Raw genomic sequence first — 25863 nt, 5'->3', positions numbered from 1 at the left:
AGAGTCGGAGGTGACCGAGCGCCTAGCGACTGCTGCTGTTGTTGCTAAGTCGTTCCAGTCGTGTCCGACTCTGTGCGACCCCATAGACGGCAGCCCACCAGGCTCCCCCGTCCCTGGGATTCTCCAGGCAAGAATACTGGAGTGGGTTGCCATTTCCTTCTCCGATGCATGCATGCATACTAAGTTGTTTCAGTCATGTCCGACTCTGCCGTCTGGTAGACGGCAGCCCACCAGGCTCCTCTGTCCACCCAATTCTTTAGGCAGGGGTACTGGAGTGGGTTGCTATTTCCTTCTCCAGACTGGCGACTAAACAACAACAAATCAGATGGTTCCCAGTGGATGGTACCCAGTTGTAGGCACCCTCTGGCACTGCTCCTAGCTGTAAGCATCACAGCTGGATCCCAAGCGGAGCTGCTGGGAAATTCTCACCTTTCTTAAGCCCAGATGTTTAGGCTTTCTCCAGATTCACTGAGAGTTGGTTCCTGTGTTGCTCTGCTTCTTTGCTTTTGTTTCCCCTCCCTTGAAAGGGCCCCTCTCCCTAACTGGCAGTTTTAGCCCATTTCAGGGGCCCTGTCCCCGTTGTGGAGACAGTTAGTTCCTTCTCCTGAGTGTAGCCCAATGTTACTGAAATCTTGCCATAGTCATAGCAAGAGTCTAAATAGTTTCTCTTCGTTTGAGTCAATACTCAGGGTGGATAATTTCTGTCCCAGCTGGGGAAACTAAGGGAACGGAAAGGGACACATGAATATCACAGCTAGGACGAAGTCACATGGAATCCTTCTGGCGTGGATAGTAATCCCACCTGGTTTAGGGCGAGATACCTAAGTTCTTTGAGTCTCTGTAAGAGGGGTGTGAGTTACCTTAACTCAGAAGGAGGCTTCATTGAGTTGACGTGTACAACCTTTAAGAGTATCTGAAATAGATTAGGGTAGATCAGGCTTCCCGGGTGGCCCTCTTGGTAAGAAACGTGCCTGCCAATGCAGGAGACATAAGAGACATGGGTTTGATCCCTGGGTTGGGAAGATCCCCTGGAGAAGGAAATGATAACCCACTGGTGTTCTTGCATAGAGAATCCCCATGGACAGAGGAGCCTGGCAGGTTACAGTCCATAGAGTCACGAAGAGTCGGACACAACTGGAGTGACTTAGCATGCATGCAGGGTAGATGAGATGGTCAAAAAATGTTTTCTTTTCCCCTGACCTGTTGTGCTGACATCATTTGATAAAGGAGAGAGGTGAAAGATGAGAATGATTCGTAGGTCAGACATGTGTAGTAACTTGCAAAAAAAAAAAAATCCTATGAGAAATTAGTAAATAGGTATAATATCTGGGAAGGTGCAGCCACACAGGCAAACTTTTGATAACTTAATTTTTTTTTTTTTTTTCTTAAGACCACAGAATGTCCAGGGTTAATGTGCTGTGATGTCTGATTGATAAATGTCGATTGAAATTGTTTTGAGTTTGGAGAGCCAAAGCTGACATGTGCTTGGGTCGAATTGGAAAGCAGATTGACCAAAATGTGTTTGTCGACTGCTGTTTTGTTGTGTGTTTGCCTTCTAGACCCAGCATGAGCGAAGTTCCCTGCAGAAAACGTGATGACTATCTTGAATGGCCTGAGTATTTCATGGCGGTGGCCTTCTTATCAGCACAGCGGAGCAAAGATCCAAATTCCCAGGTAAGTGAGTTCTGCAGGAGAATGTTTGGACACTGGCAGACACGGAGATGCCCACAAGTGAGCAGATTACAAAAGGAAGAGGCTCCGTGGACCCCTGCCAACTTAGAAAAGCAGAGTCAATCTGCTGTCTTTTGCACAGCATTCCTGCCTGCTCACATTTTCCTGTGAGAGAGTAAATTGTCACACGCCCCTGTTCACTGTCTCTCGTACCCCAAGGAGACAGAGCTCTCGGCCCCTCCAGAGGCGGCCTGCCCATTTGGGAGCTCTGCAGGCCTCTGGTCTCATTGGCTGCCTCTGCAGTGGCAGATGGGCCCCTCGAAGTCATCAGGCCTTTGGGTGTGTTTCCCCGCAGGTTGGTGCCTGCATCGTGAATGCAGAAAACAAAATCGTGGGCATTGGGTACAACGGGATGCCAAATGGGTGCAGCGATGACCTCTTGCCTTGGAGGAGGACAGCGGAGAACATCCTGGATACCAAGTACCCTTACGGTAGGGCACGTTGTGTGGTCTGTCCTGCTCGGGTGGCAGGGCCTCAGTGAGGGCTTACACACCATGGACGGTCAGAAAGCATCGTCTTCTTTTCCATTTAAGAAAATAAGTCCTGTTGAACTAGCTCAGCTTCCCACCCCCTTCCTTTAAATTCCAAAGAGAGCCAAGGAGTGGTGGCATGGCGGTGGCTGGGCTGGGCAACGCTGCTGATGGCGGGCTTCTCTGCAGAGGGCTGCAGCCCTGGGGGCGGCGACTGTGAAGTGGGCACGGTGGCCCCTGCATTTTGTGTCTTGGCGACTCGTGAACAGAGCCAGTTAACTAAGCACCAGCCTGGGCTTCGCTCTGGTGAGGAGCAGCATGTATTTCCACTTACCGAGGACCTCTGGCTCAGGCTCTGGGAAGCAGGACGCAGGCTGTGAACTGGGCGTCGGTCGAGGGGTGACGCAGTCACCTTCTCCTGTTTTCTGGGGCGCTGCACTGCCAGGGTGGACGGGGGTCAGACCACAAGCTAGATGCCTGGAGCCAACCCTGGGCCTGGCCATCTCTGGTTTTTATCGTTAAATTAGGGAAGGATGCTTGTGGCCCATCTAAGCCCCAGGGAGACTCCTTTCAGAGATAAGCTGGGAGGGCCCAGCAAGCCTCCTTTTTTCCCTTGAATTCCCTAGAGAATATGCAGCTAATGCTGGGAAGAGGCGCCTTGGGCTTCATATGCTGCTGAATTTCTTTTAAGGCATGGACCTGTGTTTATGAACAGACCGCCTCTGCTGGGAGTCACGTAGATGGAGGCCATCCGAGTGGGAAAGATGTGCTTGTAGGAAACGAGCTCAGGCAGGCAGTGAGCTCAGGTGTGATGTGAACCCTCTCATTTAAAGTTGGCTCTTGCCTGTGAGGTTTTCCTCTGGAGTTTTTCCTCACAAAGAGCTCCAAGTCTCCGTTTAGCTGAATTTATGTAGTTTTTACTCATGTTCCTGGACCTTAATCATGTTAAATAAGCCCCATAACTTTCATCTAAGCTGCTTCAGGGCAGTGACTTTGTCTTTGACAGAAAAAGAAGAAAAACATGCCCGGAGGTGGCGAAGGAATTGAGGAATGAGACTGGGGAGAACTACGGAGCATTCTGGGTTCTCAGGGAATCAGACAGTTTGGTACTGCAGGGGGTTTCATAGTCGGGCTAGTCCATTTCACTCCCCATCCAGGAGGAGTAGAAAGGGCAGGATCCCGGGAAAAGAGGGTAAAACTGCCTTCTCCGCCTCAGCTGAGAGGAGTGAAGTGCAGGAAAGATGGGCCTACATGTTTTAGAAACTTTTGGTCTTCTTGCTTTTGATTCTTTGTGCTTTCAGTAAGAAAGAAGGGAAATGGTTCGTTGCTTGTAGGCACATGCGAAGGCGATTTCTCACGGGGCAGTCCAAGGTCCCATATAAAGACCACAGAAATGAGTCAGTAAATTCAGAGTAGGCTCTGAAGGGTGTGAGTACCCCAGCCCTTATTCACGGAGTCAGGACAGTGGGCTGTGGGTCCTGGTGCTGAATTCCCGATAGAGGGGTTCTTGGGAGGCGTCTGGTGCTGAGGCTGGTTACACCAAGAGATGCCAGTGGTCACATGGGTGTAGAGGGGTCCTTGTGGGTTACTGACTCAGTTACTCAGGAGCTCAGCTTCCTCACGGTAAGCTCAGTTACTTCCTAAGATGCAGATTCTTTTTTTCCATTTTATGACTTTAAAAAATTAATGACAAAATAAGTGACAGTGTCTGGAATTGTGTGGGCTTGACCTGGTGGACGGACTGCTATTTCAGGACGGATAGATGATGTGTCCATCCCTATAAAGGAGCTGTAGAGATGATCTAGATTCTAGACCACTGATTTCCTAGTTCTTCTGATTATGTAGTGAAGCACAGAGGAGCCTGGCATGCTGCAGTCCGCAGGGTCACAAAGTCAGACACGACTCAGCAACTGAACAACAACAACTGATTATATGGGACCCACTTTTAAATGTCAAAAGAACTTCCAGGACCCCCATATAATGCTAGTTAAACTATGAGCAACCTCATGGGTTCTCCCAGTGGAACCTGTGCCTCGTTCAATCACCCAGAGCCCCAGGCACATTTCTGGCAGTGACCTAGAAAGCCCGAGGCTTTGCAACACACTTACCGCCCCCTGCCCCCGACTCCCCACTTCCAGAACCTCTCCAGTAGCTGATTGTGTTTGTTCTGAGACACTTGCCTTTTGTCCAAGTTCAGAGCTCCTTTCCAGAAGGAATTGGAAAGAAGAGAACCCATGCAGGCATTTGCCCAGCTTCTCCGATTGCTTTTTATTGAATGATTGCTGAGTTGAAACTCCCCACCGGTTGTCTGTCTGCATTATTTTTTACTATTCATATGATACCTCTAGGTTTTCAAAGCTCTTTGCCCCTAACTTATCAATTATTCATTTTTACATGGAGCTGTGTTAGAATGTAGACCGTTTTCTTTCAGGAGAGCGAGCTTGTAATTTGATGTACCATAAAAGTCGGAGAAGGTATTAAATGGTTTTTAAGAGGCATTTAGTATTACTACCATCATAATACAGGCGGAGATGGGCTTTAAGTCTAAGTAACTATGACTGGCTGGAAACCGTACACTCAGTTCCCGTCTTCTTAAGGGTTTTCAGGCCACAGAGAAGTAAATGTTTAGGTAGCCTTGGATGTAATAGAAATGTTTGGTGATAATTGACTAAATTGCAGATTCTTTTTTTCCATTTTATGACTTTAAAAAATTAATGACAAAGTAAGTGACAATGTCTGAAATTGTGTGGGCTTAACCTGGTGGATGGACTGCTATTTCAGGACGGATGGACGATGTCTCCATCCCTATAAAGGAGCTGTAGAGATGATCTAGATTCTAGACCACTGATTTCCTAGTTTCTTCTGATTATGTAGTGAAGCACAGAGGAGCCTGGCATGCTGCATTCCACAGGGTCACAAAGAGTCAGACACGACTCAGCAACTGAACAACAACAACTGATTATAGGGGACCTGCTTTTAAATGTCAAAAGAACTTCCAGGACCGCTATATAATGCTAGTTAAACTATTAGTATCTTTTTAAAAAAGTCGAGGTATAATTGACATATACACATTAGTTGCAAGTATATGACATGATGATTCATACATACTGATATTTGATAATGTTTACAGAAAATTATTTTTCCTTATGATGAGTACTTATCTACTCTTTTAGCAACTTTCAGTTTCGCAGTCCAGTAGTATTAACTGCAGTCACCGTGCTGTACATCACAGTCTCAGGACTTACTTTGTAACTGAAAGTTTGTACCTTTGACCCCCTTTGCCTGTTTCTCTGCCCCATCTCCCGTCTCTGGCAACCATCCATCTGTTCTGTGTACCTGTGACCTTGTTTTTATTTTTTCGATTCCATATATAAGTGAGGTCATACTTTTTAGTAGTGTCTTTTGAGTTAGAAAGTCCATGTTGACAAAGAGTTGTTTATCAGTAACACTTTGCATTAACCTGAACTTTATTGAACAGCATTTGTACATGTTTGGAAAAAGTGTGGGTGAGTGCTGAATGTCTGTTTGCCAGTCTGTGGTCCTGTACCCCTGGAAGAACCTCACTGGTGCCTTGGGGTTCATGCCCACGGGGTCTAAGCTGCCCACATCATCCATGGTTAGGAACCTGAAGGCCCAGAGATGCTAAGTAACTAATATAGTGCCGCACAGGCGGGTGACATCATCTGATTCTGGGCTGGCGCTCTGCTTCCCGCAGGGAGGCACAGGCGCTCAGCTTTGCTGAAACGGGTGGATCGCAGCACAGTGGGCCTCCCATTTTCGTCTTCTCACCATGCACTTGAACAAATAGAGATTTCCATGAAACGACCCGCCAGAGGTGGAATGCTCACGTGGTGGTGGCCTGTACCTAGGACAGGGTAGAAAGCCATGTACACCTGGCCTGCCTTCACAGTGCTCCAGAGGGGAGCTTGGGAATTGTGTAAGTTTGAGTTTACCAGTAAATTATACAACTTAATAATCCTCCTTATTATTGCTGTAAATTTGGAAGTCACTCGTCTTGATTGACACTTTGTGGACAGGAGGTAAGCACAGAATACGTGTGTCAGAATATGAAGACGGGGCTTCTTCTGGCCCAGGTCTCTGGAGAGGCATTTTTAAAGGGTGTTTCTGTTCTTCTGGGCTTAGGATCAAAACTTCAGGAAACGATTTGATGATAATGTAGTATTAATATGGAAAATGAAAATTCCCCCTGCCAAGGAAACTGCCTTTTATCTCATCTCTTTCCCGAAAAATCCAAAAGATAGTATGATGTCAGTTAACAGTGTTAGGAAGAAATCAGCATTATTATAGTGACACCTTTTCACATGAATGACAATGGAAAAAAACAAAACAAAACCCAGGAAGGAGCAGATTTATCTAATTTACCAGGTAAAAACCTTTCGGAGGCTTTGATTTTCATGAGGGGGTGGTTGCTAACCCCAGGATGAAGAATTCAGCTGACATTTTCCATTCGTTTCTCTTTGTGGAATTCATCAGAGTGAAGCACATTTAATCAAAATACCAATTTTATAAAATGGAGGTGAAATACTCATGGTAATGCAGAGATCGCTCTTTCTGTGGGTTTTCATAAGCGATTTTGATGACATGGTTTACAGACCGAGTGTTGGCGTGAAATCAACTTCTTTCTTTCTTAGGAGCTGTTGTTAAACTTCATGTTTGTAAAGGAGCTCCCCATGCATATCAAGCTTGCCTGGGTTTTCCTGCCATGCTGGTTCCCACTGGAGAAGGGATTCATGGGGAAGCACATGTCTTTGCTTGGCCTTCTCTTCCATCCCGGTCAATCACGAAGCTGGAATTGCTTTCCCTGTTGCTTTGCCCTTTTCATCATGGAAGGGACCATAGTCTTTTTCTTTTGGGGGGGGACCATAGTCTTGATGTCCCAAGAGGGTGGTAGCCCTTTTCTCTGATGCATCAGCTAAACATGGCGACGTGGGGCTTTTTCCAGAGTCAGTTCATATTTCTGCAGAAAAACTCTAAAAAGGGTATAATGCTGGGAAGGAAAGTGCTGGAATTAATTAAGGCAAGAGTTGAACATGGCAGTTTGAAACAGTTTTGCCAGTATGTGGCAGTTCTTTCAATTTTATATTTAAATGTAATCTTTATTTTTCAGATTTAGCATATCGTTAAGCATGCATAGATGTCGTTTTCGTGATTTCCTTAGCCGTTTACCTTACTCCCTTGAACACTGACATTTTCCTGACTGCCACGCACGTGATATATTTCTTTGGCATCCAAAAGGTTAGTCTTGAGAAACTAATTTATCAAGAACTTAGGAGGCTGATCCTTCTTAAGCTATGGCTTCCTCACAACTTGTAAGAGCTTCTTAGTAATTAAGATCAAATTTGTTCCCTCAGCTGGTTGAAATTGAATGCCCTCTGGTTCTGTTAGGCAGATCCATGGATTTGATGACTTGCTGTTTCTTTTCCTGCAGAATTCTAATTTCACTGGTGGCAGCCCCCAACCTCCCTGCCCCCGGCCATTCGGCACTTCTATCCTGACAGTGGGTCTAATTAGGGACTTTGTACAAAATAACTAGTGTAATCAATGGAAAACCTTGGAGCAAGTTTACAGTAAAAAAAATAAAGGAGATTGTTCTTATGAAAAGAGGGGCAAACTTGGGTTTCAACTATGTACTGTCTTAGACAAACAGGGAAACACAACGGCTTATGTATGAGGCTTCCCCTGAAATTTAACCAGCTTAACATAAGTGTATTTCATTTTCAGATATAAATGTTTATAAACAGTCTTTAGGAAAGAACAAATCATGATTTTATACATTTATTTGACTTTTATCTGTACATTTATTAAAAGTTTTTTGATGTGGGCCATTTTTAAAGTCTTTATTGAATTTGTTACATACAATTTGTTGCAATAGTGCTTCTGTTTTTATGTTTTCTGTGAGATCTCAGCTCCTCGACTAGGGATTGAACCTGCAACTCCCTGCAGTGGAAGGCTAAGTCTAAACCACAGGACTGCCAGGGAAGTCTCATTTTAATCTATAGATTCAGGGCTAATTATTTTCAAAGAGCAGGAGATTACTATTTCACCATGAGTATCTAGAAAGGATGTATAGTAACAATGTTTACTAAAACCTCCTTCTGTAGAGGCAATGTAGGAACAGATGGAATGCTCATCTATGGGATCAAACCTCCCCATGAAAATACACATATTGGCCTTTACTTATAAAGAGTCTGTTTACTTTATGGAAGTTTATAATAAAACTTAAAATAACTCAAGGTTAGTGATTTCCAAATTGATGACCAGGAAGCAGGCTGAAGTTTGTACTGTCTCTAAATAAAAGGTTTGCTGAGAGATTAATAGCCTCTATAAAACTTCAGGGCCACATTCAGCCTCGTTTAGGTTGTGTCAAGTATGTCAGCCCATTAATTATCTGAATGATAAATATAACTTCTTTAATTCTCTACATTGATAAGCTTTTGCTTAGAAACTCTGTGTTACCAGGCAGTGTGCTGACAGGGAGCAGCTGACTCCGATGAACCTTGGGGTCTTTATCGATCTATTCTGTGTCACTTGTGCTAATTTTGTTTGATCTGTTCTGAAACCGGCCCAAATTGTTAAGGTTTTGTTTTGAGTTTTTTTTTTTTTTTTTCCCATCAAGACTCCATCTTTCATAAGCTGTGTTAATGCTGTATTTGATACATATTTTCTCCCAGAAATACACACCAAAATTTGGTTCCTAGAGACTTTTGCAAATATTTATATTGTTTTTTGCTTCTGCTTCTTAAGGGACTGTTGTCTTATATTTGGATAGGACTGTGCACATCTTTAATATGCATACTGGCTAAGAAAAGCTGCGCAGAGCTTAAGATGACAATTACCAGATTCAAATGAGAGAATCCTCCCAGACTGACCATCAAGGGTCTGGGCTCCAGGTGTGCTGTGTGTAAACCCAGGGACTGTGGGGCTGTCAGATACACGACTTGACTTTCATGTCCCAATGTCTTTATGAAATAAGGGATTACTGAGGACTCCACCAGTTCTAGGCTTCTCTGGAAAAAATTAAACCATATAGCTTCGATTGTATTCAATCAGGGTGCAGTTTCTCTGCTTAGGGGTTTTTTTAAAAGGCATTCTGGAAGCATCTGGGGTGAGAGCTACAGCAAACGGCTGCTGATGGCAGCGACACAGAAGGAATACGCATCTGTGCGTGTGGACAAATTAATAGAGAACAGGCTTTATACCTTCCCCTCCTTCCAGCAATTCAAATCTGCTCCAGTTCTGAGATGTATAAACCAGATGGAGACGGTATACACAGGCAGGAGGGGACACTTGAAGAGTGTTTCATCCACAAACAGATGAAAAAAGGTTGGCGGACAGCAATGAAGAAGACCCCACGTGGGCGTGCATGCTTGAGTCGCTCAGTCGTGTCTGACTCTGTGACCCCATGGACTGTAGCCTGCCAGGCTCCTCTGTCCATGGAATTCTCCAGGCAAGAATACTGGAGTGGTTTGTCATTTCCTACTCCAGCCCATCTGGAAGTACAAGAAAATATATGAAGAGAGGAGACATGCTTAGTCAAGAGGTGATTCTAAGACCAAATAGAAAGAAAGGACTGGGGAATCCTCTGTGAGTCAGTCCATCTGGTGGTGTTTATTGAAACATGGATACTGGCCCGGCTTCAGGAAATCCCATGATAAATGGAGAATTTGGGGATTAGAACATGCCCATCTTCTCTCTGCTCATGTCGTCTACCCTCTGATGCACAGGTCCTGGACAGTTAGTGGAGGTGTAAATCTCATCTCTGTGCTTCTTTCAAATGATAGATGCCATAGTAACTTTAAAATATTGAATAAGATAACCGAGCATAAATTTTTAAATTCTGCAATTAAAAGACTTTGTTCAAAATGCCATTAATTTTCAGTTTAGGTGGGAAAGAGAAGCAGAATTCCTCCGTGTCCTTTTTCCTTCTGCAAGTGAATTATAACTTTTTAGAAGTTGAAATAAATACTAATGAGCCCTCTATTCTTGTATCACGTTGAGTGGTCTGTTGCTGAGTTCTTGAGGCATCTTGCTTCCTTTTTTAAAAATTGTAACTGCATTTTATAATACATGATGGTTTCCCGAGTATGTTCACCTGTAGTCATTCATTTACTCAGCAAATACTCATGGGACATCTATGATACATATTCTATGCTAGGCACTCAACAGCAGTAAATAATGCCCATGGTGTCTGTGTTCAAGGAGCTCGCAGACTAGTAGTAGAGCAGGTGGACGGGACTGGGATAAACAGATGTTGCTGAATGTTCTTTTTGAGGAAGTGAGCGTTACCTGGAGGTCTGAAGGATTCATTGGGCCCCATCAGGTAAGGATGGGATGGTGGCAGGTGCTGGGGGATGGGAAGAGCTCTAGTCCGAGGACCTAGGTCTGGGGTCAGAGCGAGGGAAATCTGAAGCCCTGAGGTTGGAGGCGTCTGTGGGAGCTCCGAGGGAGGGTGTGAGGTCTGTAGGCTGGGTGTGAGAAGCAGGGGGTGATGTCCGCGTGGCCTGTTGGCCTGGGGTGACTTCATGGGGATGGGTGAGGTGACTCTGGGAGAGGACGCAGAGGCCAGGCCCTGGCCGTGTCCCTGAGAGCCACGGGTGCAGAGGCTGATGGACGCGGACGGGGCTGCAGGGAAGGACTGTGCTTTAGGGAGCATGCAGAGCATGTTTCCAGAAGGAGCAAGGGGTGGCCAAGTAAAGGCTGCTGAGAGGTCCAGGGAGGTGGGAAAATGCCCGTGTGGTTCAGCACCACGGGGGTCACGCCCTCACTGCAGAGAGCAGCTCCTGGCAGCGGGGAGGGCTGAAGGTACACTGGAGGCAAGTGAAGGACGCCCCGGAGGTGAGGCAGTGGGCAGAGCGGACGATGATCCGGTTTTGAGATGTCTGGGAAGAGAGCAGGATGACAGCCATTTGGGGGGCGGGGGGGTCGGTGAGGGAGAGGTTTATGTTGTCTGACCAAGGGCAGCGTCTGGTGTCTGTCTGTCTGTTTTTGCATCACATAGTTGCTTGCAGATGGAAATACTCCAGGAGAGAGAGAGATTGATGAGGGATGTGAGAGGGCCGGTCCCCAAGCTCATCGCTTAGTGATGGGGGGAGGACGTCGTGTGGGGACAGAGCCCGTGACAGCTGACCTTCGGTTCCTGGAGTTACAGTGGGGAACGTGATTTTCTTGGGCTCCAAAATCACTGTGGACAGTGCCTGCAGCTATGAAATTAAAAGATGCTCGCTCCTTGGAAGAAAAACTATGACTAATCTAGACAGTGTATTAAAAAATAGACATCACTCTGCCAACAAAGGTCCATATAGTCTAGGCTGTAATGGTTTTTCCAGCAGTCATGTACGGATGTGAGAGTTGGACTCTAAAGAAAGCTGAGCGCTGAAGAATTGATGCTTTTTTGAACTGTGGTGGTGGAGAAGACTCTTGAGAGTCCCTTGGACTGCAAGGAGAGCCAACCAGTCCATCCTAAAGGAGATCAGTCCTGAATATTCATTGGAAGGAGTGATGCTGATGCTGAAACTCCAATACTTTTGCCACTTGCTGTGAAGAGCTGACTCATTTGAAAAGACTCCGATGCTGGGAAATACTGAAGGCGGAGGAGAAGGGGACAACAGAGGATGAGATGGTTGGATGGCATCACCGACTCAATGGACATGAGTTTGAGTAAACTCTGGGAGTTTGTGGTGGACAGAGAGGCCTGGAGTGCTGCAGTCCATGGGGTCGCAAAGAGTCGGACATGACTGAGCAACTGAACAACAGCGATTTGTTGTTGTTCAACAACAAATTGTTGTTCAACAACGGCGATCAATTGCTGATTTTGGTGAAGGATGGGGCAGGTCCGTGGCAGAAAGAGGAAGGAGGAGGCGCAGGAGTGGCACGGATACGGGGGAGGAGGAAGGGGGGTGGTTGTGTTGGGAGGGGCGTCGGGAAGTGCTGAGAGCTGCCGGGGAAGTGTGGGGCCGGGACAGGAGCTTGGGTCTCACCCGGGAATCCTGAATTATCAGTTCAGCCCCGTTTCCTCCTGCCGAGTCGGGGTCGGCATGTCACCTGAGGAGGCGTGCCTGATGGAGCTGGGGTCAGTTACAACCCACATCCTGACTCCTGGCCCAGTGCCCACTGGTCGGTCCCAGTTCACCCTTAAAAGCTGTTAGCCCTGGAGGGGAGCGGGGAGCTTGACTGTGTGTTCACACCGGACGCTGTCCAATGGTGGTGTGCGTCCCCCTCCCCCCTGCGCCGCTTGGGTACCTTTTCAGCATCAGACGTGTCTGCATCGCAGGTGCATGGTGGGAAGGGAGCTGGGCCTGGCTCGCCCTGCGGTGAAATGTAGTGTTTCCCGCTCCTCCTCCCTCTGACCTGATTGTGTGCCCTTAGCACACAGGGAGGCAGCGTAATTAGAGTTCCGGGGGCTGTGTTATCAGTAATGGAAACACCGCAGTCAGAAGTCTCTTTAGCCCTAAGCACTACCACTGGGGCTAAGTGGCTCCCCTGGGTGCCCTGCGCTGCTCGCCAGCAGCCTCAGCAAGAGGAAGGGGGCAGGGGACGGGGACCAGGGCAGGGGATGGAGGGGGAAGAGATGTCTCCCCTCCTGCCCACCCCGCTGGGCAGCTGGGGGCCACAGGGTCTCAGGAGGGGTCAGCAGGCCCCGATGTTTACCAAGTCCACCTTTGGGGCTGCACGCGTAGCGGGTCTCAGAGGCGGGTCCTTTTCTTTCAGTTTCATAGGCCAGGAGGCTGCGCTTCACAGGATGCAGAGGGTCATAGAACTCTGGTCCGGGTGGGGGGAAGAGTCTTCTTCTAGAGAGCAATGTAACTGCGGGTTTCTAAGTTGGTTCTCCCCTTCCCCTATCCACCTTAACCTCCAGTCCTTTAAAACTCTGATAACGAATCCAATCACTGCTTTGCAGATGTGGGAACTTCACTGACGGGAGATGAGACACAAGAGTGATGAGGAGTGATGTTGTTGAAGGCCAAATTGTAGTGATGTTTGCTGTGGATTTGGGGGATGATGGACAGTTTATAACCTTTGTGGGGGTGCCGGGGGGGTGGTCAGGCAGGGAGGGATCCACTTTTTGTTTTTGTTTTTTACTTTTTGTTTTGTATTGGAGTATAGCCGATGAGCAATGTTGTGATGGTTTCAGGTGGCCCGAGAAGGGACTCAGCCATACATACACAGGTATCCACTCTCCCCTAAACTCCCCTCCCATCCAGGCTGCTACATCACATTGAGCAGAGTTCCCTGTGCTATCCAGTAGGTCCTTGGTGCTCCGTTTTAAATACAGCAGAGTGAACCTGTCCGAGGGAGGGCTTCACTTTGGAGGCTCCCATGCTGTTCAATTACTGACTTGAAGGACGGGTCCTTTGGAGGCTGGTGGTGATGGATGAAGCGCTGTCAGGATATCCTTCAATAATTAAGAAATAGGTAGTTGAAATTCCGTCTTAACTCCTGAAGCAGGGAAGCGGGCCCCTGCATGGATCTGTTGGAGGAGTGGACACACACCCCACCCCTCAGCAGAAGCCCCCCATCAGGTGTCTGAGGTGGGTACCGGGTGCTCATGCTCCAAGAGATCGACCCAGGTGAACCCCTCGCTTCCCTGTATGACGCCAGCAGTAAAATCACAGACCCTGCTTTCCAGAAGGAATGCCAAAAAAGCTCCATCATCAGAAGAAAAAGAAGCGGAGTATCTTGAAAGAATTAACGTTGAGTTGTTTTTTTAAATGCACGCATCAACCTTGGACTCTGGCACCCGTTTTGTGTCAGTTATTAATTGAAGGGTGAAGCTTTCACCTATTTCCAGCCCCGAGCACACCCTTCTTGGCTCCGAATCCTGACCCCCTGTCTCAGCAGGGAGATAAACTGTTCCTACTTTGAACCCGGGTGGCCTCCCCACCCCAAGAAACGTCACGGCCATCAGTCAGGGGCGCAGGAGTGTCCCCAGAGACGCCGAGGCCTGTCCAGTGCAGCCTGGGCAGCGCTGGCAGAAGGCGGGGTGGGCCAGGCCGAGTCCAACAGGTGCCCTGCGTCTGGACCTTCCCCTCGCCCCAACACGGCTTGCTCACCATCCTGTCCCGCTTTCTAGGTCAGCCTCGGCAGAATAGCCCTCAGGCCCTCGAAAGTCATTTTCTTCAAGTAAAATCTTGTACTACTAATGAGAAGGAATCTTAAATAACCTGGAGAGTTTAACTGGAATAGAAACTTCCATTTTCCTGACCCCAAATTGTATCAGGCCCCGGTAGCTCCCCTCACGTCCTAGCAGCCACGTGATGATTGGTTTGGGCTAGAATCACATTATTAAATTATTTGTGGAGCGATTAGCAGTTGTTTAGCCTTTATTCTGAGGCTTCTTCTTTTTTTTTTTTGAAGACCTATTTAAGTAAACCTTAAGAATGCTACTGTCTAAAATAGATATTGTATTAGTCTTACATCAAAAGAGATGAAAGTTAAATCTATAAAATGTTGAGTCTCTTAAATCTAGCGAAGGATGGAATATATCCTGTTAATTTGTCAAACTTCCAGAGAAACGCCTACACGAGACAGTAAGGATTAATCAAGCCCTAGTAAGAAGGAATTTGAAAAATACAGTTTTCTAATTATACAGTCTCTTCTCCGTGGGCCAAGGTTAATGCGTTCTGAATTCTGACAGTCAGTAATATAAAAGAAAAAAGACCAAAGCTTATGAATTGTCTTATAATTACCTGAAACAGAGGTTCTCCTTCTAGCAATCAAGAACTTTTGGAAGCATCAATCTGATATTTCCAGCATTTGATTCTTTTCCTTTTTAACAGTGTTGAGAATCATTGAAGGTTTCTGTGTCACTCTTTGTACTTAACGAATACACATGTAGTATTTGGAGACTTCTTTTGCTTATTGCTCAGCCATAGGTGAGTAATTCTGGGTAAACAGAAAATGAGTCTTCTTGTGTGTGTGTAACAATTTAACTGTCTTCTGAATACTTCCTAGACACTTTGTGTCTCTTTGGAATACTTCGTCCTGATTCGTGCAGTGAATGTGGAGACCAGGCTCATCTTGAGATCAATAGCAGAACCATCCTCCTTGCTTGGTTTTTGTGCTCAGGCCTGTTTGTAGTTCCAGCTGAAGCTCTTCCTAAGCTACATCATAAAATCGCTAACACTCAAAAAGATAAAGGCATCCTTTAACAGTGCCATCAGATATCTGCAGAGTGTTTATCATAGTGGACTCAGCCCCCCAACCCGCCCCCCAAAGAAGAAGCCCGCGGAGAATATGGGAAATTGGGGTTAGAAATGCAGATTTCAGGGTTTTGCAAGTAGATCTGCTCTCCCGAGAATCTATGAATGGATGAATTCTCAAAGTCGACCATTGTGGGAGGAAAACCAAAGAGCAGGCTTGCACCTTGGGAAATGCCCAGAAACCTGAGAGCAGGGCAGAGGCCCACAGAGACGGGTTCTGGTGCTGCTGAGGGGGCTGGTGGGGGGTGTGGCGAGGGATCGAGAATCAGGGGCCAGGGGAGCAGGGAACCCGGAGACTGCAGCCAGAAAGGGACTGGATTCAGGTAAGCAGGAGGCTGCCTGGTGGGGTGTAGGCGCAGCCTCCCCTATGCATCTCTCCCAAACAATAATCACATTGGGAGCTTGGAATTGGCCCTGGGGGAGTATTTGTACCACAGGAATCGGCAGGTACTATACACTAGGGCTTAGCTTTTGGTTTTTTTTTTTAAATAGTTGGTTATATACATGTCCCTTGGACTGCAAAGAGATCCAACCAGTCAATCCTAAAGGAAATCAGTCCTGAATATTCTTTGGAAGGACTGATGCTGAAACTGAAACTCCACTTTGGCCACCTGATGCGAAGAACTGACTCATTTGAAAAGACCCTGGTGCTGGGAAAGATTGAAGGCAGCAGGGAGAAGGGGACGACAGAGGATGAGATGGTTGGATGGCATCACCGACTCGTGGACGAGTTTGAGCAAGCTCTGGGAGTTGGTGATGGACAGGGAAGCCTGGCGTGCTGCAGTCCATGGGGTCACAAAGAGTCAGACATGACTGAGCAACTGAACTGAACTGTATGCATGCACTACGTTACAGAGGTCAACAGGTTTCCATGAACTAGTATTTCTTAAACTTTTTACATGGCAACCCAGCAAATAAAGGTTATACCCAGAATCGTTTTTAGGAACTTCCTTAACTTTGCCAGGGCAGTTTTGGAGGGGAAGAGAGGGTCCGGGCCACTGAGCCTGGAGGCGGCGGAGCTGAGAGGTCAGCCAGGCCTGGAGACTTTCAGACCCGGGGACCCAGGCTGACAGCACAGGGGGGCCCCTGAGTGTCAGGCACTTCCGGGAGCGGGGATGGGGGGCTTCTCCCCTCAACCCTCAGATGCAGGCTGGAGAAGCAGGTGTTAGAGTTCAGTGGCTGGGGCGGGTGTTGGATGCATCTGGAATTGGAGTGGTGCATGGGTGAGCAAGGGCAGTGAAGCGTGGGTGGGACGCGTGGGGTTCATTTTTGTCTTGTCTGGTTTTGAACACGCAGGATGGTGGATTGTGACTTGTTCCTTACTCACGTGTGCCCAGCACTTAGCCGCTTAAATGCCCGGGAGACCTCTTGTTTCTCTAACAAGAAGCTCTGTATTCTCCATTCTGTGATTTTTGTAGTTAAGAAACAGGAAGTCTGTTTTATAGTCCTGTGTGTTACTTCTATAAACTACCCTTGATACAGGGATGTCGGATGCCGCCCAAGAGAATCTGTTTCATGTGATAATTTTCATTAATGAGTCCAGACATAATGTCAAATTTTGCCCCAGACTGCCTCCAAAGAATTAGAAGAAGGTAGTTTCAACGTGACTGTTTCTAAGAGAGGCAAAAGAAGACCATATCCTAGTGTTTCCTAACAGATTCAGAAACTGCAGTCCTGAATATTAATACCAGCGCCATCAAAAAATAGTCATTAGAGGGGAAAGCATATTTTTGATATTTGAATTTAAGAGGACCTTCTGTATTTTCCCCAACGTCCCCATCAATAATTGGAATCTGAACTCTCTCCTTTATTCATTCAGTAAATATTTAACACCCATTATGTTCATGGCATAACATTGGGCTCTAGGGGAGTTACCGGAGAACCTGAAAGACTGGGCTCTGCCCTCAAGGGGGAAGTAAAAGAAACAATTGCATCTAATTGTTTTTAACACTGAAAAGTGTTAATACCAGCTTGGGAACATCTTGGTCACCCAGGAGGGAAATGGGGCTAAGGGGGCCCCTCCCAGGCCGATGCCCTGAGAGCCCTGAGTGTCCCCCCACCCCGGGGTTTTCAGCACAGAGCCTCGGGGAGCCAGGCTCCCGTCCCTCTGCAGTCAGCCAGGATTGTTCTCTGACCGGCTGTGATCTGATGAAGCACAGCCTTTTTTTTTTTGCCCCTTTAGATTTTCTTAACAATGCCAGAGACTGTTCATTTCCACACGCGGCTAAATCGTGGTATTCATAGGCTAAAATGAGTGCCCCTCAACATCTCCCGAGAGGCCCCTGGCCAGCTTTCTGCCTGCAGCATTGCAGAGATGCTGCAGGGTTTGCAGGGACACTGAGGATGTCCCCCGAAAACGGGAGGCCTGGGGAGGAAGTGGAGCGGGGTCTGTGTCTTGTCTGAGCCACCAGAGTGGACTCTCAGTAAAAGTGCACTGATTTAAAAAAAAAAGTGCACTGACTGAACGAGCATGCCCTGGCTCAAATACACGAGAGCCGTGAGTTCAGGCCTCTCTTGTTTTAAGGCCTTGTTGGCTGAGAGAAAAACACAGAATGTAAGAGCTGTGAGTTGAATCTTATTCAGGGTCTTACTGAGGACTGTAGCCCAGGATTCAGCCTCTCAGGTAGGTTGAGGAGCAGCTCTGAAGAGGTAGCGAAGGAGGTCTGGGTATACGTGATTTTGGCTAAGGAGTTTGTGCCATCAGCATACGGTATAAGCCAGTCATGAGGAACAGGTATCTCAGTTAATGAGTTTAGTGCTTTCCTAAGTCCTGAATATTTATTGGAAGGACTGATGCTGAAGCTGAAACTCCAATACTTTGGCCGCTCATTCGAAGACCTGACTCATTGGAAAAGACCCTGATGCTGGAAAAGATTGAGGGCAGGAGGAGAAGCAGACGACAGAGGATGAGATGGCTGGATGGCATCACCAACTCAATGGACAAGAGTTTGAGTAAACTCCGGGAGTTGGTGATGGACAGGGAGGCCTGGCATGCTGCAGTCCATGGGGTCGCAAAGAGGGACACGACTGAGCTGAAATTAACTGAACTGAACTGAAATGAACTGAACTGAAGTATGGGAAGATTCATGAATCCGGGTTCATCAAAATATTTTCTTGGAATCGGTACCTGATTTTTTCCCGAGAGATGTCTCTGACTGTCTGAGGGCCTGCGCTGCCTGCTTTCCCAGAGCAGACTGCCTGCGCCTGTGCTCTGTCCTGAGTTCCTTTCAGGGCGCACGGCAGGTCAGTGACTCCAGCGGCTGCTGACCTGATCTTGTAGAACCGACTGGTAAGCAGCATTCTTAGTTTTACAGCCTCAGGGCTCCTGGAAGAAGGTGCTCGGGGCAGAAGGTGGATGAGTTGGAGATGCAGGGGGAGACCTTGGAAGGCCCCATATTAAGAATTAGGAGTTTTGTATGATTTGAACCAGGGCCGGATGGTAATTCATTCAGCAAACATTTATCTAGCACTGGTGTGCCTGGAATGTGTTAGGTCCACCTGCAGATACGAGAGGATTATTTAAGGCAATGCTTCCTCAACGTGTCTGCAGAGAGAATCTCAAAAATTCCAAAGCCCAGACCATCACAGTGTCCAGGTGTGGGACACAGACGTGGGTGTGTCCTCCCTGGGGGATTCCAGTGGGCAGGCAAGTCTGCAAATCACAACCAGAAGGAGAAGAATTTTAGATAATGCAGCCAGAAACCTAAGTGATGTTATTAGAAAGCAATACAGCAGCCTGACAAAGCAGGCCGAGGATTCTGGCGTGAAGACTGCAGTGGTGAATTCTGCTAAGCCCTGTGGGTTAGGTGATGGGAAGAGCTCATCACGTAGCTGGGGAGTTGGGTGGGCTGCAACAGGTACAGGACAGGAGAGGAGGGGGCCTCCTAAACCCTGGACTCAGTCAAGCCTGGGGATGCCCTTAGATCACGGATTGGGGTCACTGACCTGTATAGCAAGAACTCGACGTTCCATGGTCGTTAAGTGGATGGATGTTTTTCGTTCAGGTGACAAACTGCTGGTTATCCGCTGATCTTTTTCTTGAGGGTGTGTGGACTGAGAACCATATGGGGCAGCAGATCCCTGGGGACAGAAATGCTTAGTTTTACTTCCTGATTCTCTTGCTCTTAAAATTGCTCTTTGCCCTTTTAATGGCTCCGGCAAGTATCCCCACGTGTGCTTATCAACACACAAATGATGCTGGCAGTTCCATCCCCAGGGTCTCTTGGAGCCGTGAGCTCCTGCTCTGCGTGGGGTGGGTGAAGACACTTGACCTTGGCCCCTCCTGGCTGCTCTGGGTGCCCACAGGCCCAGAGCTGCTGCGGTCAACGGTTTTCACTGCTCATCGCCATCCCGTCAGCCCACGTGGCGCTCGTTTTTCAGTGCTTTCCGTCTCTAATCAGGTTTTGAAAAATCGAGTGTCGTCTGTGTTATTTCAGAGGGGCGAGTGGGATGCCTCAACACCATCAGCAAGTTCCTTGTGAGCGTGCCGTCTTAAGTTTTTCTTTCTCCTTCCAATCCGCAGTGTGCCACGCGGAGCTGAATGCCATTATGAACAAAAACTCAGCAGACGTGAAAGGCTGTAGCATGTATGTCGCCTTGTTCCCGTGTAATGAATGTGCTAAGCTCATCATCCAGGCAGGTAGGACCCGGGCCGTCCCATTTGTCGCGTTTGCATCTCTGCCTGCTCAACGCAGATGTGTTTGATCTTAAATCACCATTGTTTCGATCTAAATTAATTGCACTATCAACTTTGCAAGGTATTTCCCGTGTTTTGTTTTTGAACGGTGCCAGGTATTCTAAGACTAATTGCATCCTCTGTGATTCTTAGCATGTTTTTAATTTAGTTTGCAACTTCTTAAACTGCAAGCTGCCGAAAAACAACACAGGCATTGCATATAATTACTGTCAGGTTACCATTTTCTGACATATTGTGCATAGATTAGGGGGAGGGAGAGAAGTGAACTTCTGTCAGAAACAAGGTCAGCTGGGAGTCTCTATATGAAATTTTAATTTGTCTCTAATATGTGGTAGATGCTTGGGACCTAAACATCTTTCTACATATAAACGTCGTTAAGACTCAAATGGTCCAACTTCAGGTTTTTCCCATGTTATGGTTACCATAAATCTGTACCATTGTGTGCTGAATATTTCACCTTTTTCAAACTGTCACATCTCAGATTCAGCTACACTTTATCTCCATAAAGCTCTCGGCTTGAGATTTAAAGACTTATCATGTTAGCCAGATGTGTGCTTTAACGGGGCTGTTTATCACAAGCCCGTGGATCTCTGAGCAGAAGGGGTCTGGGGGGTTCAGGATCTAGAGTCTCTGTTAAGGAATGTCGTGGGCTTCCTCACTGGCGTGCACCGTCCTCTGTGAGTTTTCCTCGCCATCCTCAAGCACAGAGGTGACGGCGGGTGCGTGGGAAGAGCCGCTTCCGGTGTCCCTTGAGCAGGTGACGTGTCACATGCCCTCCAGACTCTTGCCCCTTATACTCGAAGTGCCCGGTGAGACAGGGAAGGAAACCAGGTGGGCCCTTTGCCTTGGACTGGTCTGCTGGCTTGAACTGGTCTGCAGAGTCTTACTTGGCAGCACGCTGGTCCTCATCTCTGATTGTGTCAGCCTTCTCTTCCACCCCCACTAGCCTCTTGAGTTAAGTTGTGAAAAAAGAATATTCAATTGCCTGCAGTAAAGAAAATTTGTTAATCGGATCAAGGCTTGACTATTTGACATGTTTTCATTTTGCATTTATTAAAAAAAAAATCCATAAAGACTGGAGGGCAGATGACATCTAATCCATCCGAGGCTGTATTTGAAAGCAGCAGACACAGGTGTCAGTAACCGGATGGTGCGTGCGGGTCCACTCAGGAAGCGTGGCTCGCCAGACTCGCCCGGGGCTCCTGTCTGCATGCCTGTTGCAGTGTCTCTGCGTGCCCATAATGAGATTTCTTCCATCGTTGCCTTTGAAGGTATAAAAGAAGTCATTTTCATGTCTGATAAATACCACGACAGCAATGAGACCACAGCTGCAAGGCTCATGTTTGAAATGGCCGGGGTCTCCTTCAGGTGAGTGGGAGACGCTGGGGGAGAAGGTACCGGGAAGAGCCTGATGAAGACTGCACGTTGGACCTTGTCTGATGTTTAATTTCTGCCTGGGAGGCCTGACTGCCACACTTGGGGGCATCTTTTATTTTTTTAACTGAAGCGTAGTTGACTTACAATGCTGTGCTAATATCCGCTGTACAGCAAAGTGATTTAGTTATGCATATCTATATACACACATTCTTTTCTTTAATATTCCCTTATGGTTTATCATAGGATGCTGAATATGGTTCTCTGTGCCACGCAGTAGGACCTTGTTGTTTATCCGTTCCATATATAAAAGCTTATATCTGCTAACCCAACCTCCCAGGCTGTCTCTCCCCCAGTGCCATCCCCCTTGGCAACTACAAGACTGTTGTCTATGTTTGTGGATCTGTTTCTCTTTCATGGATATCTGTGTCATAGTTTAGGTAGCATGTGTAAGTGATATCATATGATATTTGTTTTTCTCTTTTCTGACTTGCTTCACATAGTTGGATGATCTCTAGTTGCATCCATGTAACATCATGTCATTCTTTTTTGTGGCTTAGTAGTATTCCATCGTGTATGTCTACCCCATCTTCTTTATTCATTCCTTTCTTGATGGACATTCAGGTTGTCCCCATGTACTGCCTGTTGTGAATAGCACTGCTGTGAACATAGGGGTATGTGTCTCTTTTGGGGTTAGAGTTTTGTCTGCATACAGGAAGCATCTTTTTAAATACGATGAGTTACAGCTCTAAAGATTATCCTCAGGGTCTATTTTAATGGGTCGTGACAGAAGTATTGGAAGACTGTGTAATGATTACACTTTAATATTAATGGCTTCCCAGGGCTTGAACTAATTATTCTGGTAGTGAGAAATTTTAAAATTCACATGTTTTTATTATATTAGCATTAAACCTTTCTGAATTTTGCAGATGTAACATAACAACTCTGGCATAAAAAATTTAAGGTGAAAGTAACCTGCTAGGTTGGAACACTGGGAATTCTTTTTACAGTAATAGTTTAAGTTGGGATTTAAAGTTGTTGAGATTTGTATGCCTTTCTTTGCTATGCAGATATTGGGAGGTACATGTTACTTGCAAGTTAGTCCAACCACTTTTGGTTTCTGGTAGAAACTTCTTTTAGACTGAAAACTCTTGAAGATGTTCCTTTATATATCTGTGGTCCACAACTGGGGTCCTTATAATTGGTAACATGGCTAGCCTTTTGGATTCTTTAGGGATATAGGTTATATGTAATGAATCTCTTGGACTATTGTGCCTATGAGACACAAATTATTTACAAGTAGTAAAGAATCTAACTGGGTTGGGAAGATCCCCTGGAGGAGGGCATGGCAGCCCACTCCAGTATCTTGCCTGGAGAATGCCATGGACAGAGGAGCCTGGTGGGCCATAGTCCATGGGGTCGCACAGTTGGACATGACTAAAGCAACTAAATCAGCAGCAGCAAAGAATCTGCCTGCCAGTGCGGGAGACACAGGTTTGATCCCTGGGATGAGAACATCCCCTGGAGAAGAAAATGGCAACCCTCTTCAGTATTCTTGCCTGGAGAATTCCTTGGACAGAGGAGCCTGGCGGGCTATAGTCCATGGGGTTGCAAAAGAATCAGATACGACTTAGCGACTAAACAACAATAATTAGATAGTTACTGTTTACTGATTTTTTTAAGAATATGTTTAGCCCTCAAGTATGTTCTTTTTACCTTTTTGAGAAGATACATTAATGAGTAAAAAAAAAACCATGAGTTTATTTTACTTCTGCATTTATAGAACATGATTTTTAAAATCTCTTCATTAGAGCTGGCTGACTTTGGCTATGCACAAGAGCAAAAGAAAATGTACTCTTTTTTTTTTTTTTTTTGCTTTAGAGCGATTGCAGGTTGGCTGCAGAAAGTTCCTAAACAATAAGATAAATCTGGTGGGGAAACTAGTCATCGGATGTCATGCCGTGCAGCTAAGTTGTTAGAAATCCTCTGATTCCTCAGTAATTCATGAACTCAGCCAGCTGACGAACACACAAACCAAGCCACCCCATGCATCTTTTTTTGTCTTTAGTCTTTTCCTGTCCCTGTTTCTCTCCGTATGGTACACTCTAATTGGCTCCTATAGAGACAAAATATCAAGTGAGTCCCAGGGAATTTTTTTTTTTCCCCTCCCTGCAGAAAATGTAGGTTAAGCCAAAGTAAACAAATGGCTCTAAGTCTTCACTGGATAATGTCTTTCTATGTTTTGTTTCTTACCTTTAGGAAATTCACACCAAAGTGCAGCCAGATTGTCATTGACTTTGATTCAATTAACAGCAGGCCGAATCAGAAGCTGCAGTGAGCGCCATCTCATTAAATCTCCCGAAGATTGGGATTATCCTCTTCTAAGAAGCTGCTAATGCGTCTCATCTTGAAGTTACACGTAACTTTTTAATAACCGGGACGGCCAAAGTCGACATCTAAAGAGTATAAAACCTCAAGTCTTCCCGACTCACCCTCCTGTCTCATGGAATCTGCATCTGTTGAAACTCTTGATTTAGGGTTTAAAGTAAAGGTGCCGCCCCCATCCTGTCTCCTGGTTCACCGGTGGCTCTGCAGAAGGGGGTCAGCCGTGTGTCCTCCACTGTTTCACCCCCCCTCTTCAACACCACGTGTGCTGGCAAGAAACAAATAACTGCTGTTGTGTTCCTTCCGAGATGAGCAGACACCCTGACCTGAACATCTGGCCCAAATGAAGCAAACTATGTGATGCCCTCGCAGGGAAGAGAGAGCCCCATAGAACCGTAGCATTTAGGCATGTGCTCTGGAGAGTTGAGGGGACCCCCCCCAACCCAGAAGTCCTGGAGGGGGTGCACCTTCATCCTGACGGGTGATGAGTGTCGCTGAGGCGGGGGCTTCTTTCTCCACTTCTGCGGTCCTGCCACCCCCGGGGTGGTGGCACCCTGTCCCTCTAGGGGCTGGGGACCCCTGTTGTTCCAGCTCCTCACTCTTGGTTTGTGGGGGACGCGGAGCTCTTGCCTTAGCGTCTCTGAGTAACGAGTTGCTCCTGGAGGAGGCCGCCTGTCTCCCTGCCTCGCCCTGGTCCACGCCCTGCGGGGTGAGGGGTTGTGTGGATGGAGGGGCGGGCACACACTGCTGCCCCGTGTACCACCGCGGTTCATTTCCAAGGCTGCCCTCCTCGCCCATCAGTGAAACGGGAGCAGGTTTCCGTTTCGTCCAGGTCTGTTGGTGACGCGAGCTCGAATGTGCGCCTGGCGCCCTGCCTTCATCATCGGCCCGACTCTCGCCTTCCTAATCACCGCCGTTTGGGGAACGGGTCACAGTGCACCTTGTCTTTAATCTCATTTAATTCTTAGTAAATGTGCTCAGTACCTTCGTCGAGAAAATGGTTTCTTCATCCTAAAGATTGTGATCGTTTAAAAAGACTCTCCTCTTATGAGTTTTTATTTTGTCTCTGAGGTTCTGTACGCCAAATTCTGGGGCATTTGTAATTTGGCTCCTTGTCAACGTTATTAAAATCGTATTAGAATCCACCACGCCGAGGTATGTTCATTTTTATATTATAATGATGTGATCGACTCCGTTTCTGTCATCTCCGGGTTGTCTGTGAAGCACACTGCATGTATTTTCATGCTCAGAGAACAGATTGAAGCACCAATGCCGTGTGCCTTCCCCGGGGGCTGATGGGTGATGCGTCTCCATGGACCAGAAACTGAAGATGCCCAGGCCGGCTCTCTTCCCCGTCTGTCCCCCAGCACGCCCCGCCCCCGTCTCAGGTGCAGCTGCCGACAGGTCATCTCAGCCAGCTGACCAGTCCCAGGGCCTCCTCCATTCCAGAATCCTCCAGTCTCCAGTCTGGCTTTTCCTGCTGTTCCCGTATCGCATTCTTTCTTTAAATCTCCTTTACTTTCCTCAGTTTTCTTTTTTTTTTTCTTCTATTATCTCTTCCGAACCCTCGCCCTCTGCTGTAAAATGCATGAAACAAAAAGTATGTAGACAAAAAAATCAGTACAGATAGTTAAAGATGGACAATTAGGTTAAGATTTTTATGTTGCTGTAAATGAGTTGTGAGCCCTCTTGGCAAGGATGGTGTCAGTGGTAAAGAACCCGCCTGTCAAGGCAAGGAGATGTAAGAGGCATGGGTTCGATCCCTGGGTTGGGGAGATCCCCTGGAGGAGGGCACGGCAACCCACTCCAGTGTTCTTGCCTGGAGGATCTCACGGACAGAGGAGCCTGGCGGGCTACAGTCCATAGAGTCAGAGTCAGGCACGACGGACTCGACTCAGCACATAGGCACATGTCATTGTTACGTCACATCTGTGAATGGGCCTGGGGGTTGGTATCCGGTGCAGTCAGCCCTCGGTGGTCACAGATT

The 25863-nt window shown here is 47.0% G+C and overlaps 1 protein-coding gene across 6 annotated transcripts in view; it reads left to right on the top strand.

The window, feature by feature from the left end:
* DCTD (dCMP deaminase) overlaps positions 1–25021 on the top strand; it is a 117165-nt gene extending 92144 nt beyond the window's left edge. For all 6 annotated transcript variants that reach the window (XM_043454334.1, XM_043454335.1, XM_043454337.1 and 3 more), the window contains 5 exons: positions 1560–1674; positions 2027–2162; positions 19944–20060; positions 21389–21485; positions 23751–25021. In XM_043454334.1, the coding sequence (XP_043310269.1) occupies positions 1567–1674; positions 2027–2162; positions 19944–20060; positions 21389–21485; positions 23751–23829 (537 nt within the window). In that variant the 5' untranslated portion in view covers positions 1560–1566 and the 3' untranslated portion in view covers positions 23830–25021. The remainder of the gene's footprint in view (positions 1–1559; positions 1675–2026; positions 2163–19943; positions 20061–21388; positions 21486–23750) is intronic.
* The last annotated feature ends 842 nt before the right edge of the window (positions 25022–25863 follow it).

This window comes from Cervus canadensis, chromosome 31 (genome assembly GCF_019320065.1).
Source record: "Cervus canadensis isolate Bull #8, Minnesota chromosome 31, ASM1932006v1, whole genome shotgun sequence".
Classification (NCBI taxonomy): Eukaryota; Metazoa; Chordata; class Mammalia; order Artiodactyla; family Cervidae; genus Cervus; species Cervus canadensis.
Note: the sequence above shows the minus strand (reverse complement) of the source record. Positions and strands in the feature narration are given on the sequence as shown.